General features: G+C 35.3%; 1 protein-coding gene across 5 annotated transcripts in view; it reads left to right on the top strand.

Moving 5' to 3' along the window:
* Il1rapl2 (interleukin 1 receptor accessory protein like 2) overlaps positions 1-15,401 on the top strand; it is a 1,002,166-nt gene extending 986,765 nt beyond the window's left edge. For 4 of the 5 annotated variants that reach the window (XM_046420860.2, XM_046420861.2, XM_058571607.1 and 1 more), the window contains 2 exons: positions 1,989-2,159; positions 13,395-15,401. In XM_046420860.2, coding sequence (XP_046276816.1) covers positions 1,989-2,159; positions 13,395-14,092 — 869 coding nt within the window. In that variant the 3' untranslated portion in view covers positions 14,093-15,401. Of the gene's footprint in view, positions 1-1,988; positions 2,160-11,618; positions 12,412-13,394 lie in introns of those variants that run through there. The other variant, XM_058571609.1, reaches the window with a different exon arrangement.
* Positions 15,402-15,861: the final 460 nt, after the last annotated feature.

Consider the following 15,861-nt stretch of genomic DNA (forward strand, 5'->3'; position numbering starts at 1 on the left):
ATTTAGGGAAGTTTATCATGTAGGAAGGCTATCAAAGTCACAGCAAACAAGGATCTTGCTGGACGTGGAGTTTGAGGCAGTAACATTATCCACCAAGAACAATGAAATATATTCTGCTCATAGGAATGGAGCTGTTTGTCCTTTGGCCTATTTTATTCTTCCAGCTGTGTATCATCGGCAGCTCTGGGTCCCAGGTGAGTAATTATAGTTGGAGAAAGTCAAGGGCCTGCAGGTGCATCCTGTGCTTGATTGGAACAGGGGCAGAGGTGCTAGGATTACCAGGAGGTTCTTACATTAACATTGCTCATGAACATTCTCACTTCCAAGTGGAGTTTTATGCACAACCGTGGAATGTGCCCAATTTTTAAACCAAATGATCTCCTCAACTATCAAGGGCAGTCTTTCATGTACATCTGCTTCTAGGCAATCAAGTAATCTAGCCAAGGTTTATGAAATCCTTTTGCAAGCAAGGGACATGCTAAAGACTATTAAACTTTACTCCCAGTCTCAGATACCATCTTGACAGAGATAACCAAAGTTCTTTTCATGCTGGGGTGATGAAGACTAGAATCTGACTAGAATTAGAACACCATAAATCCTACCTCAGGTATCTCTAAATAGTGAGGGGGGCGTCCCAACTCCTTCTACAATAGAATACCTGTATCTTGTATGTCTATAGTTTATATCTCATTCAGCAGGTAGAACCAAATCACTAATATCATGGGTGAGTGGCTGCTTTGTTCTATAAATTACCTTTTTGTCATGTTTTAGCCATATTCTAATCAGATCTGTTTAAATGAACAATGTTGATATATTCTAGAAACAATCTTGGAATTCTTGCCAGTCTGTCAAAAGGATTATTTGCAAGTCACTGGGCTTAATAAGCATTCATTTACAGTTTGTCGTGAGCCTATGCTCACTAAATTAACTTTAAAAAATCTTTTTCCATAACTGAGGGAATTTTGAAAATAACACTATAACTTTTTCAGTGTAGCCCTTCTAAACCCATGGGGACTAATACTTTGAATAGCTGTGTTCATTAACATTTTGTAGGAAATAATGCATGCATACACATTTTTACCTTAGAGAGACTGGCTATGATCCAATACAGCAAAAGAGGAAAAAATATACTTTCAAAGCACAGTTAACTCCCTGACTAAATATGTGAAGGGAAAAACCTAATTTGGCAATATTGGAAGGATGTATATTTTGAAACAAAGACTTCTTTTGGACCTTATGTCAAATTAGTTGGCCATGGTCTAAACAAGAGTAACAGTCAATGTATTTGTCTAAAACCCAGCTGCTGTCTCTAATATTTGGTAATGAACTGCTTTTTGTATATGAAGATGACGACACTAACCAACTGGAAGTATGGCATGTGCTTTGAGTAGTGTCTCCAGGAGGGAAGCTGGATTATTTAAATCTTCCACACTCTATGGCCAAGCCCCTGTTGGATCTCTTGCACATATTTGTACAAACAAGGTAAAGTCTGTGACCAAGTAGCACAGCCAAGCCAACTGGCAGATAAAGGGTTCAAATCCATGACTTTGGTCTATTTATTCCTACATTCAAAAACACTGAGCTAATCATATACACACATCATTGAACATCAAAAATAATTCCTTTAGTCTGTCCTAAATAAAAGTAGCCCATCAAATAAAAGTTTCAGTTCATTTCACATGACTACTTTATGTTGAAATTGACTTGATTTCCTATAATGTGTCATGTGACTTAATTATAGTGTGTATTTCAGCCTATTAGTAGTTATAGATTCTAAAAGATGGTAGAAGAATCAAGGCCCCATACATGGAACCATATGGAAATATCACAGTGAAATCCAGTAACTTGTACAATTAATATGTGTTAACAATAAAAAAGTAAGAATAAAAAGTACATTCAATTACTTATGCTTTAATAAATTTTTCCTTTAATCCGAAAAAAAATCCACAACGACCTTTTAATACTTACCACTCTGTTTTTGCTCTAAGACAACAAGGAATATGATGCCTATCTGTCTTACACCAAAGTGGATCAAGATACGTTAGACTGTGACAATCCTGAAGAAGAGCAGTTTGCTCTTGAAATACTGCCAGATGTCCTGGAAAAACATTATGGATACAAACTCTTCATCCCAGAAAGGGATCTCATTCCAAGTGGAAGTAAGTATTTTCAAATTTTGTTTTTAAAATAGTTACTTTTAGAAAGTTATATGGAGGCTTCAAGCCATCAGAGCCAAGTATTTAGACAGTTGTTTCTTATAGATTTTTAAAATTCAAATTTCTCCTCAACACCTGTATTTCCCCTTTAGAGCATTTGAACTTTTAAAAGGCATTCTCACTTGTGTTTTAGGTGTGGCTTTTAAATTGTGCCTTAATGGCATTTTTTAATTATATTATGTTAGTATTCTGAGAAAATTATGGTCCTTCTAAAAAGTCTGTAAAAGTCACTGTAAACCATTTCAGTGCTTTTCAGTTCCAAAGCCGGTCTTCTGTCATTGTGCTGCTACTTATTCTTCCAATCATTTTTACTAATAACTCTGAATATCTGCATTCCAACCTTGTTATTCATTATACCCTGTTACCATTCCCAGAAATATGAGGAAAACTCCACTTAAGAAAGGTACATGAGGATATTGGGTACAGTATTCTCATGATGTATGTAAATTACTTTTATGAAGTGCTGGACACTGTAGGCTTGCATGCCACTTTTAACTAATGCTGCATATTGAATGCTACATTTGAGCTTTCAAAATAAATTTAGCTTCAAGTCAAGATATGTACTTTGTTCTTGTTAATATTCAGAATGTGTACATGGTAAAGTGTAATGACAATACAGAGAAGCCTATGTTGTGGTTCCTGCTCTCAAGGAACTTTTAAGAATGTTCTTGAGAAAAAATAAAAGAAGGACAACTTATTTCCATGTGTCTGATAATATCCTCGAGAGGAGAAGATTGATCTGGTGAATAAAATAGACAACATGATAAATTAAACACATTATAATAAAAAGGCCTATATTTTCAATACTTGACAGTATATAAAATAATTTCACATACATTATTACACTTGATATTTGCAATAATCCTTATTTTAGGGTCCTTATCCTCCAGATGAGGAATCAAAGGCTCAAAGAAGTCCAAGATTAGACAGCTGGCAAAGAATAGAGCTGGGAGTAGAACCTAGATCTGTTTAACTTTAGTTCTCATTTTGCTATGTCAGGCTGTTCATCAATAACATTTATTCAGATTATTAGCAGTCCGCCATGGTCACTAAGATGATAAGAGACAAATGGAAAGAACTGAGCTTTTGTTGTCCATCTCTTTTCTTAGGGCACACGTATATCTATGTATATCTTCTGTGTGTATAATTTAGTATTCACACTTACACGTGCATGGAAAGGAACAAAGAGAACATATTTACTGGTTCATTTCTTTCCTGCAATGTAAGAAGTATAAACATCAGGATTCCCCACACTTCAACCCATACTATTTTTCAACCTTTACTATTTTTTGTTAATTTCTCCCATTTTCATGACTTTAAATACCATTCTATATTAACTGATTCCCAAAGGAACATCTGGATAACTCAGCATTACTTTTTGTTCTTCTATCTTCCTCCCAAATCTTGTGCCACTTTCATCCTTTGAATTTTCAGTACCAACAACTCAAGTACAAAACCTAATTACTCCTACAATGTTGATTATCTCCCTTTACTTATGTTTCCTGCCATCCATTTGGCCCCATTAATATTATGTGAACATCCTTGATCATGCCACAACCCCAGTTCAATAAACTAATTGTTTACTATTTGCTAAATAATAAATTTCAGACTGCTACCAGCCCAGATTTATCTCCTAAATTTGTCTTCTACCATTTTCTCTACTCATATCTTCCACTCCAGTCAAACTGTGTCTTTTAATACATTGTGTGTCCCTTCATTGCTTTTGTTCATGTTAGTCTTCTAGGCCTATTTAAATCCTATTTATCCTTCTTCATATCACTGCCTCTGTGAAGGGTACATAATAATCTCTCCAGTCCAATATTTTATGGTGCATAATTACTTGTTTGACTGTAAATTTTGTACTTCTATTTTGTTTTGTTTTATAACTTTATGCAGCAGCTTTCCATCTATTTATGTCTTGTTTAGTCAGCAAGATTATAAGCTCCATGACAATAAATAGGTGCTGAATCTCATTTATCTTCATATTTTACTGTTACCTAACAAAAGATTTGGTTTCATTAAGGGTCTCATAGTTGTCTTTTGATTTTGTTTGAACAGTGTTGTTTTAAGACAAGAGGTAGTAACAAGTATGAAATAATGAAGGGCTTACATTTGTGCATAGCAGTATTTGAAAGGCATTTCCTTTAACAAGGTGAATGTGAAAGTTAAAAGCAGCATTTTACTGAAAGAAAAAAAAATTGTGGGTAATTCATAAGAATAATATCAATCATTAGAATAGGATAACACAAACACATGCCTTTCTCACATCTTCATATGGTATCTGCTTCATTATACACAAAGCAAGTGTCATCTACATACACATGCCATATATATATGTATATTTTTTTCATATTAGAAAAAAAATGCCTAGTGGGCTGGAATATAAACTAGCATGTGTGAGCTCCTGGGGTCTGTTCCAAAAATTGCCAATTTTTTTAAAAAGGAAATACCTAGAAGATATTGGTTAATCATTGATGAAAAATTTAAAATATTCTTATACTAGTTCTTGACCTAACTTATATATATATATATATATATATATATATATATATATATATGTATATATGATTTCTTATATATATATGTTTTGGCAAAAACATCTTGTGAAACAGAAATTCTTCCAAATCTATTTTAGAGTAATAGTGTCCTAAATTATATTATGGTAATATCATCACCAAAATGGATTATATGTCAGATCATTTTTAGTAGAACTCAGTATGGTACGAAATTTTCTGCTTTTGTATGTTCCACAATTGTTGGCACAATTGGCACTCTTTATCAACCCCTATAAATAATTTTTTAAAATGTCAGTCTTTAGATCTGAACATTTCAACATTAGTGATTGTCCTTCTGAACTGGAAAAGAATGTTTCATCATTCTGTACATCCGAAAGGGACAAACATAGCTTTAAAACATGTTGACCTAAGAATATTCCTTATAGGTGATTGATCCTCTTTATCTGATACTCAGTAGATGACCCTTGCTTTGTGTATAATGAAGCAGATATTGCATGAGAGTGAGAACAAGACTGGGAGAACATGAAAATAAGAGAGATGCATTCCAAAGTTATGCCCTCTTATAGCTCCATTATGATGACTTGACAAATTAATTGAATCAGCTCAGTGTAGAATTAGCCAAATAGCATGTAGAATATTTTGTACTTCATTGAATCAGCAGGTCGTGTGGCTAGGTTGATTGAAATTCATTGGTTGATTTGGTGTACCATATTCTGAAAGTTCTCCTTGACCATGGGGGTAAAGGCCTGCACAAACCATAAAATTTCGTAGCTCAAAGTTTCAAGATTTTGTTATGGATTATAACATACTGTGTGAAAGATAACAGGAGATAGTCATGTAGTTTACCTAGGCATTTAAAATATTTCCACATAAGATGCCCAAGGCAATGGCATTAAGATGAGCAGAGATTTTATAGTATATAGAAATCATTTTAATACTTTTCAGATTGTGTACACCCATCAGCCTAAGCAGGAACTTGCACTTGCATCTTGGATACTCAATGGTGCACAGGAAGACTTTATTTTAAATTTTTTAAAGTAAGCCATTGGGACAAATATGCAGTTTTTAGATGCAACCACTGGAGGGTGTTTGATTTAAATCCTTCCTTCCTGCAAGAGGAAATTCATGTTCTCTGAATTCCGATTTGCGAGTGTAACCTGCAGAGGTTCTTAAAAAGGCCCTTTGACAATTTTTCTTTTCCATCAACATTTCAGAGCTAGCTGAGCAATCACCATGTCACGATTAATGAGTTTTTCCTTGGCATTTTTAGCACGCATTCAGGAAGTCGATGAAGTATATGAATAATATACTTGATTTACACATGAATGACAGAGTAGAACATTTTGGACTTGGTGTTATGTGTGTTATTAAAGAAGCTTCTGTGGTCTGTATTTGCAGCCATTGGTACAGAGTTAACAGGTTATGCTATATAAATATAGACACATTCCTGTGGGGAAAAAAAAAGCTAGTTACGATATTATAAGCTATGTTTGTCCCTCACATCTCATTTAAAACATGTTGACCTAAGACTACTCCTTCCTCCAGAAACTAGCAATGAGGCCTTTGAGGACTATAAAAGCAGACTTCATGAGATCATTAATCATTCATGACAATGAATTTCTATGAATCAAATTAACAAAGTATATGACACAAACCCACTTATATTTAATGTCTTCAATTTCATGCACCTACAGTTTCTTTTGTGCACTCTTATGGTGTTCCAACCGAACTTTGTCAACACATACCCTTTCCAATGCGCACACAGTTTCAAAAGTACTTGAAACACTACACTCTCTTTTTCTTAACTTCTTAGAAAGCTTAGGAACAAAGGCATCACTTCTGAAAATGAACTGAATATATCTGTACCTTTCCCACATGCCCTACCAGGAAAATGTTGTTTGTTGTTCTCTATGAACCAGCAGAGATGGGGAGATTTGATGCAAATATTTTTTTTTTTTCCTAAATGCTGAGACTAGCTGTTCATGTCTGGACATTATTTTCCTGGCAATGATTACCTTTCCATTCTTGAGCCTGTAGCTAGGATCTTCCTTATGTTTTCTCAGGTTGGGTGCCTAAATGTGGCAAGAATTCTTACTTTCCAGTAAAATTTTGGTCTGTTTCTTCCCAGACTAGAAACATCTGTCCCTGGGAACAGTAAAAGCAACTTTGTTGCCAATAGGCATCTGAATGTCAGAAGTGACAGGCAACCAAAAGAAAGCCAGATAGAAAACACCCTACTCAAACTGCCTAGAGACACAAACTTGAGAAGTAGAGATTTTCTCACCCCTGCAGCTGCTGGGTTTTGTGGTGTAAAGTACTCTACACAGAGCACATTGTGTTCATGGGGCCTAGTGGATCCTTGAGGAATGAACAGATGTGCTCTGAAGCTGACATGTGACCAACAGAAGCCAGCTGTGCAAGTGAGATCCTGAGATTGGGGACATTTTTGGATGAGTACTATTTATGCTGTGGGGCCCATCTTATCTCAGTGTTTCTGTAGAGATTAAAAACATAAAAAATATAAAATGTTATTGAATCAGATTGAGGGCCACTGGGCAGATTGGGAAAATAGCATTCTAAGACTAAAAGTAGGCAAAAAAAAAAAAAAAGAAAAAACAATCCTGCCAAGGCTTTATGAGAAAGAAAGTAAGGTACTTAAAAGTACATGTCACTATTTATTAATAATAACAATTCAAGCCTGTTCTGGCTAAAGCTTTAAGCAAAACTATAAATGTGTAAGTAAACTTAAGGAAAAATTCCTTCAAATGATTTTACCTCAATATGTTCTCCTATGCATAGGAAGACTATGAGAATCTTATGTGAGTATCCACGCATGATTGCACCAGAGAAAAATGCTAGTGAACTAAAAATATTATCATGCATAAGGTTAATCAATCATGTCTATTGAAATTATACCTATAAATTTGGCCCCAAGTATCAAACTGTCTTTTCATTTTTTTTCAAGCTCAATTTCCCATAAATTTCTCTCACTCAAGAATCATATGATTTTTCAATAATTTAAGGGAAAAATCTAATGTTTGATTACACTCCTGCATTTGCTAAACTCTCCTCACTAGTCTAATCCTCAGTTCTCTACTGCTTAGTATTAGCCATGCGATTGTGCTGACAATGAAATGACAAATGACTGGAGAATACATCTGGTGTCAGATGATCCCTAGTCACTTCTGAAGTGAGGCATGCAAAAAACATTTTTGTACATGGATCTGTAAGTATTCATTGCCAATAGTTTCTCTAATAGCTGAACAGATTGGATACCATTCAAATAAGTTGTCCTTTGGGAGTAATAAAATCCTTTTCCAGGGAATCTAATGTCTGTGACCTAAAAAGTGTGAGGCAGCAGTGACATGCACAACCATGAAAATTTAACACATTGTGTGAAATTTACTCACATGAAATAAAATTAGATGTGTCTACCACCCGCTTCATGTTTGAGTGAAGAGAGAAGGAACTCTACTCCAGTATGCTCAGAAAAGTAAACAGACTAAATTTCTTATCAAATCCAAATACTACTTCCAGCGAAACTATACTGTAAAGTATCTCACTATAAGCCTGTAGGTATAATAAAAGTCTAATATTTCTTCCTAACTTTATAGTGTTGAAAAATACTTTTGTATATGGGAAACCTATATATAAGGCTGATTTTAAATCAATATATCACCCTGTAGGTTTTATAATCATCATTACTGATAGCTATCAATTAGCTAATGTTTCCCCAAAATTAGTAGTTTCATCTGCCTTGATGAATTCTGTCTTGTAGCAGTGATGTGTATTTTTTACATAACAGCTTCAGTACATATCTACGAGTTTAAGTATATCAAACTACTATATTTGAATCTATTAAAGTAATATATTATGCCTTTGTCTAGAAACTAAATATTCATCTTTTAACTTATTTATATAAAGTATGCTATACACTCTTGATAATACATAGCCCTGATATAAGTGGAAGTGTTAACCCACAAATAATTTATAAGAAAGTAATTTATTAATTTGAGAGATCATGTGGTCAATAGGCAGCAGCTAGACTCCATAGAAATTCACGAATATACAACTGCTCCTGAAAGAGATTTTAAAATCAAATTTGCTTTGATTTTAATAAGGCTTTAGGTAGCCAGTTTTCTTATTTCCCATCAGTACTGTTGCTACTGGCATGATTTCTCTTCATTTTCCTAATAAGTCCACATCCCTAATATGGCCTCTTGAAAATGTATTTTCTTCAAGAATATTTTCCCAACTCTGTCAATTTCAGCACAGACAGAAGTAAAAGTTTCTTTGTATTTGTACTTACAATGTGAAGATTTAATTTATACCAAATTAATCACCCCAACAACACTATATTAAAGGGGATATTTTATTTATCTAATTAAATTGTCATGTCTGAAAATCTTCAGTGGTTTCACAGACTTGTCTAGAGAAACCAAAGACTATCAGACACAGACTTCTTTGGTCTATTCTGTCATCAAAAGTTATTTCAAACCAGAATTTGCAAAGAAATGACTTGGTGACCTTTTATTTAAGGGATAGTTTACATTTCTATGTGGAAAAAGGAGTCTTTTAAAGGGATCCTTGCCATTCAGTAGCTAAATTTGCCTGAACAAGTCAGGGCAAGATTTTCATATGTGCTGTGGATTTAGGGATTTTTTTTTCAAAAGAACGTTTCTTTATTATCTCTTTGTGGTAACAAGCTTTTTGAACATTTTCTGAAGGTTTCTAAAATGTCTCCCACAAAACCACAGCCCTACCAGGGAAAAACCCACAGCCTGTCTGAGACTACCCTATGGACCAGCAATGTCTTAACTTGATACCTGTTTCTGCTTTGTTTGTTTGGAACTTTTCCAAACCTAACCACTCTGCTTGGTCTCTAAGTCAGGGGTGACAAACCTTCTCTGTAAAGGTCTAGATAATAAATATTTAAGGGTTTGTGGGTCACATATGGTCTCAATTGCATGATATTCTTATTCTTCTTTATCATCATCATCATCATCATCTTTTTGAACACTTGTTAAATATGTAAAATATTGTTCATAGTTCATGTGTCATATGAAAATAGGACACAGTCCTTAATGGATCAAGCTCCAAGTCACAGTCATTAAATGCAAACATGTAGCCCTAAGGGGTTGGGGATTATCTTGGGCATTTAATTATACACACCAGGAACAACTCCAAGGCTAAAGATAAGCAAGTGAAAAAGGTGAACTATGCTGTTTCATCTTACTGTCATTTATATATATTTTCATGATAGCTGTGATCTTGTTTTTGCCAAAATTAAAAGATAGATGAAGAAAGCCATAAGAAACGAGGAGGAAGGAGGGAGAGGAATATAGAAGAGAGAGGCAAAAAGAAAGCAAAGAGGGAGATAAAAGTAAAAGACAGGAAAGGATGAGAGAAAAAGGAAAGGCAGAAAGAAAGAGGTAGGGAGAGGAAAAGGGGAAGAAAAAGAGAAAAACAGAGAGTGAGCCAGATTATGGAAGTAAAGGCACAGTCTCTCCTTCTTTTCCTTAGAGCCAGGCAGCTCTTTGAGGCACCTCCCCAGCTGCTTTCAAACACTGAGGTTGCTGCCCAGCCACTGATCACCATCCCAAGAAGTGAAATGTGGGCTCCACATCTGAAAACTTCCACTTGGTTTTTCACCAAGTGAAATGGAACACGAGATTCAGGGCCCAAGCAAATGGCTTGTGTTTTCTTTGGGACTCTTGTGCTGTGTCTACCCAGGGAAAATTTTGATGTACTGACTGACTGACTCCAGTGCATATGATTAATGTATATATAGGGCAAACCAGGATAATTCAGAACTTTTTTCTTCCACAGCAGGTTTTCAGCCGAAGTTATCTGGATGGTTGCCTCAACTCTCCACTAGGCTTTGCCAGGATAAGCACAGCCAGTGTAGTATGCAGGAGACAGGACCACTCCCTCTCTCCAAGGTTCCCTTCAACACCACACCCTGTACAGCTGAGCTTAGTGGGATCTGTCCTGACAGGCATTCTTTCTGGGGGCAAATGCAGATTATGTCTAATGAGTCTGTAAGAAGCCCCAAGAAACCTAAATGTTGCATTTTTACCTGTCAAATGTCAGAATAGATTCTGAGCCAGGCGTGGTGGTGCACGCCTGAATTCCCAGAGGTTTGGGAGGCTGAGGCAGGAGGATCACAAGTTCAAAGCCAGCCTCAGCAACTTAGTGAGGCCCTAGGAAACTCAGCAAACCCTGTCTTTAAATAAAATATTAAAAAGGACTGGGAATGTGGCTCAGTGGTTAAGAAACCCTGAGCTCAATCTCTGGTTCAAAAAAAAAAAAAATCTGAAGCAGGAGAACTGTACACATGGTAAAATATATATTACACTTTTCCCTTCTCCATGCCCCAAAAAAGAATCTAGCAAAACCAAAGCCCATGATATCACAGTCAAATTCATTAGTACATATAGGTATAATTTCCCTTATGACTGCAGATACCTGGGTTGTAATTTTTTTTTTAATGGAGACATGTACACAGCTAGCTTTTGTTTTTAAACATATAGTCAAAAAGTACATTTATATTATATTTGAACACAGAAATAATGTTGTTCCTAGAGGTGTATTTGATGTGACTCCTGACAAGGTTTGTACAGAACACTATTTTAATTTAAATTACATGCTAAAAGTAATGAGAAAGAGTACTAGTCAAAGTTACCAATTGGGAAATTATTTTGTAAAGAATATTTCTATAAAATTAACAATTAAGTCATAATTCACCTGGGAAAACTGTAGTCTCTTGGACTACTGCACTGATACCATGATTCTGGTTTTGGAATTTGTTTTGTTTTGTTTTGGAGGAAAGGTGAAAAGAAAAATGGGAAAGATGCATGATAGTTTATTTTACTATATCTTACAGATCCAACTTCTAATGATGAAGCTTCCCACATAACTTCTTTCTTTTTGGGAGCAGAAAGAAAGGAAGAAAATGAAGAGTCAGAGCTGTTGATACAGTGGGATAATATTTTTCCACTCTATTGAATCTCTCTACCTTTCCTTCCATTCTGTTTCACCAGTTCTCTAAGTGATAATTACTCAGTGATAAACTTCCCCATTGCTACTTGTGTGGTTATTTTTATTTTGTGTTGTTTTGTTTTTACAGATTCCACTGCTGATTTTCCCCAAAATACGTGATCCCTAAAATAAAACACTTATAATATTTAAGAGGTTCCATCCCAACCTAACAACTGCCTTATCCCCTCAGATACAGTCATTGTATCTACTGCATGAGAAAGTCCTGAAATGTATTAAGTCAAAACCTAAACAGCCCTAACAACAAATTGTTAAATAGGCAATTTTATGTGTATCTCTTTAAAAAACTTTTTTTTTTGTTTATCTGTAGGGTGTGTAGAAAATTTGCTCATTTTCACTTGTGAAAGTTTTCTTGCTGCCAAGTGGTGGAAATAAAACCCTGGAAAAGAAAGATCATCTGTAAAACATGCATCTGTAAAATAAGTGTCTCTTTCAAATGGCTTGTACTGGGCTGTTTGGTGTCCCCACACTATGTGCTGAATGTGAAAGTAGTCTGTAACCTTGGACAAATTTGCAGCGACAAATGTTGCTATGCTTCTGTAAGCACTGCTTCTGCTAGAGGGCACTGTACATTAGACAAAGCCTTGTGCTCTGCTTAGTAAAGACAGTGTTCTGGTGCAGCACCTGTGTCCAAGTCTCCATTTGTTAACACATGTGTGCGTTTCCCTTTTTGGCAGATAATACTTTGGGAAGCATGATTACAAAAGGATTATTCCTTGGGATAAACAAATCTAGAGTTATTGTGTTTTTCTACCATGAAAAAAGCCATAACACATTCACCTCACTTTCAGAATTGCTCCACAAAACAGCGCAAAACTTACTTCTCAGTTGATTGTTTCTCCTCTTTCACCATTCATTCCACTCCATCTCCCATCTCCAAGTTTACCTTTCACTCCTCTTTGGAACAAAAAACAGCTGGTTCAAATTAAGCACACACCACTTCCCTGTATCTGGGTATGAAGGACAAAATAGGGAAACCTAAGTTTGCAAATGACAGAAGGTATTCTGAGAAACAAGCTGATTCTAGAAAGGATTTTTTCATCATCTCTATATCAGAATTATCTCTCAAATACTTGATAAACATAGTGCCAGTACTTGTTAGGAAGATGAAAACTAGGCGTCATGTATACCATTATTATTTGTCAATTAAAAATAGTATTAATTTACAAGGGGAAAACAGGAAGAAAAACAGCTACAAACATACAGTAACCCTGCGTTTATTAGAAGGTTCCAAATCTATTTTTATTGACCTGTTCATTGCTTGTTCACTTAGAGTACTAGCCTGGAAGCCTGCTTTGAATTAAGTGATTAAATAAATAAAAATCACTGAAATATACCTAAGCTCTGAAGAAGCCAGAGCTTGTATTGGCTATCAAAACACTGTAAGTAACAATAAGGCAAAAGAAAATAAGAATTTATGCAGTATTTTTTTAATTTTCTTAATTTTTTAAGGAAAGGGGTTTTGGAATGTGCAATACAAGAAAAGAAAATGTAATGGACTTTAGTGACAGACTGGATCTGTGCTATACTAGAGTGAAAACCTGGTGCTTTAAAGACTGGCAATGTCTTTGTTTTACTCTTTCTCTCTTTCTGTGATTTGTAGCATACATTGAAGATCTCACAAGATGTGTTGAGCAAAGCAGAAGACTTATTATCGTGCTAACTCCAGACTATATTCTCAGACGGGGATGGAGTATTTTCGAATTGGAAAGCAGACTCCATAACATGCTAGTCAGTGGAGAAATCAAAGTGATTTTGATTGAGTGTACAGAGTTGAAAGGGAAGGTGAATTGCCAGGAAATGGAATCCCTAAAGCGAAGCATCAAACTTCTGTCCCTGATCAAGTGGAAGGGACCCAAAAGCAGCAAATTAAATTCTAAGTTTTGGAAGCATTTATTATATGAAATGCCTATCAAGAAAAAAGAAATGCTTTCTCGATGCCATGTTCTAGACTCTGCAGAACAAGGACTTTTCAGAGAACTCCAGCCTATACCCTCAATTGCCATGACCAGTACATCTGCCACTCTGGCATCATCTCAAGCTGATCTCCCTGATTTCCACCATTCAGATTCAATGCAAATGAGGCACTGTTGCAGAGGCTATAAACATGAGATGCCAACCACCACCTTGCCAGTACCTTCCTTAGACAACCACCATACTTACTGTAACTTGCCTCTGACACTACTCAATGGACAGTTACCCCTTAATAACACTCTGAAAGACACCCAGGAATTTCCTAGAAACAATACCCTGCTACCTTTATCATCCAAAGAACTTAGCTTCACCAGCGATATTTGGTAGTGAAAAATATGAAATCCTCCAAACAGCTATCTGAGCATACAGAATTTCTGCTGTACCAAGCATAAAGTACACCTAAGAACATTGAGGTGCTGAAAAAGTGAATAAAAAGGCACAGAAATCACTTTTATACTCAAATATTTTTGTTTATATTTCCTGACTAATGGGGGGAAGGAAAGACTTGCTTTTGTAGTATGGCACCTTGTTCCAATGTATAGTTTTAATTTCTTCCTAAAAAAAATTTAAAAACTTTGTTGTTTTCACGTAGGTTTTATTATTCCACATGGACTGCAACCTTATTAGGTGAGCTATCTCCCCCATATTTATGAATATTTCAGCATTTACATGGTATTTGAAATAAGGAAAACTTAAAGACTAAGTGAATTTGAAAACTCTGAACTAACTTTAAGGGGAAAAGATAACTTTTTATAGAGTAACTGAAAAATCAGAAATTATAAAGAAAATTTTGTTGACTAACTCCAATTGGAAGACTGTTTGTAAAGGAAGATCAGTTGAGGAAAAAAAAAACATGATTGAAACATGTAAAATCTCTCCAACACCATGGACAACTTCTATAGACTAAATCAACAACTCATAATAACAGCTTTTAGTTTTGTTAGGCCATATCTTCTGTAGGCAAACTGGTAGGTAGGTAAACAATGTGCATTTCTTAAGCAAATGAATAGACAGGGTGTGAGTTTTTAGGATGATTTTGAACAACACTTACGGCTTTCTGGCTTATTTCAAAAGTTTTACAACTTTGAAAACCCATCTTGAAGTACACCTTTTACTGTTTTCTAACAAATTTACATTTAGACTTTTTTCCAAATGCTCTCTTGACCTGCTATAAGCTTTATGAAGATATTGGTATTTTCTTACTTGATTTTCAGCATCATTGGAGTTTGAATTTAAATATGTATTGACTGCAAGTGTCAGCAATTGAAAAGAAATAATATTCACAGATGAAGTGCTAAATGATTTGAGCTTACTAATGGTAGAGCAGCAATTGCAGAGATTCTCATCTGCCAAGTGGTTGTGAAATAGACTGTTCTATATGTACACTGTGTCTGCTTGGCCATGAGTGCAAGGTTCCTGCAGAAGTATCTCTATTTCCGGTGCTTCTAAGAGTATATTTGATAGACTAAACTTGTCCATCCTCATGCAGTGACTGTGACTGCACCATACCCCAAAATATCTGTGAATAATCTATTCCATATTTGCTGTAAGTAATGTGCCCCTATTTTAGTATCTATTGTGGATTACTACTTTGTATGCTTTCCAATTAGTCAAATTTGGTGTACTCTCCACCTAGATGCCTTTATCAAGTTGGATTGGGGCATTTTGCAAATGGTTCATAAATCAAGTTCTTGGATAAACATAAAAAAGGGCAAATGTATACAATATGTAAAAATCAAGAATTTGCCTAGGCCTTGTAATTGTGAACATCAATGTATAAGAAAACATTAGATAATATGCTTTGATGATTTCTCTCAACCTCTTTCCATTACTGATTCCCTGTGATACATGAGTTTCGTTCATCCTACTTGTTTCTTTCTTGCTTTTCTATATCCAGCTGTTCAGAAAATGTATTATGCACCAACAGTATGTGAAAGCTTAGCAGTTATACATGTTCACTTCACAGTGGGATATTTAGTTGTTCCTTTGAAAAGTCCAGTTCAACACATGTAGGTGTTTCATAGATGTATTTTTCTCCACGGAGAAAGGAGATTTTGCTTCTGTAAAAACTATAGGTATTTCAAAATGAAAATTTA

Source organism: Marmota monax, unplaced genomic scaffold (genome assembly GCF_021218885.2).
Source record: "Marmota monax isolate L192 unplaced genomic scaffold, Marmota_monax_Labrador192_F-V1.1 WCK01_AAM20220418_F8-fsc00050, whole genome shotgun sequence".
NCBI lineage: Eukaryota > Metazoa > Chordata > Mammalia > Rodentia > Sciuridae > Marmota > Marmota monax.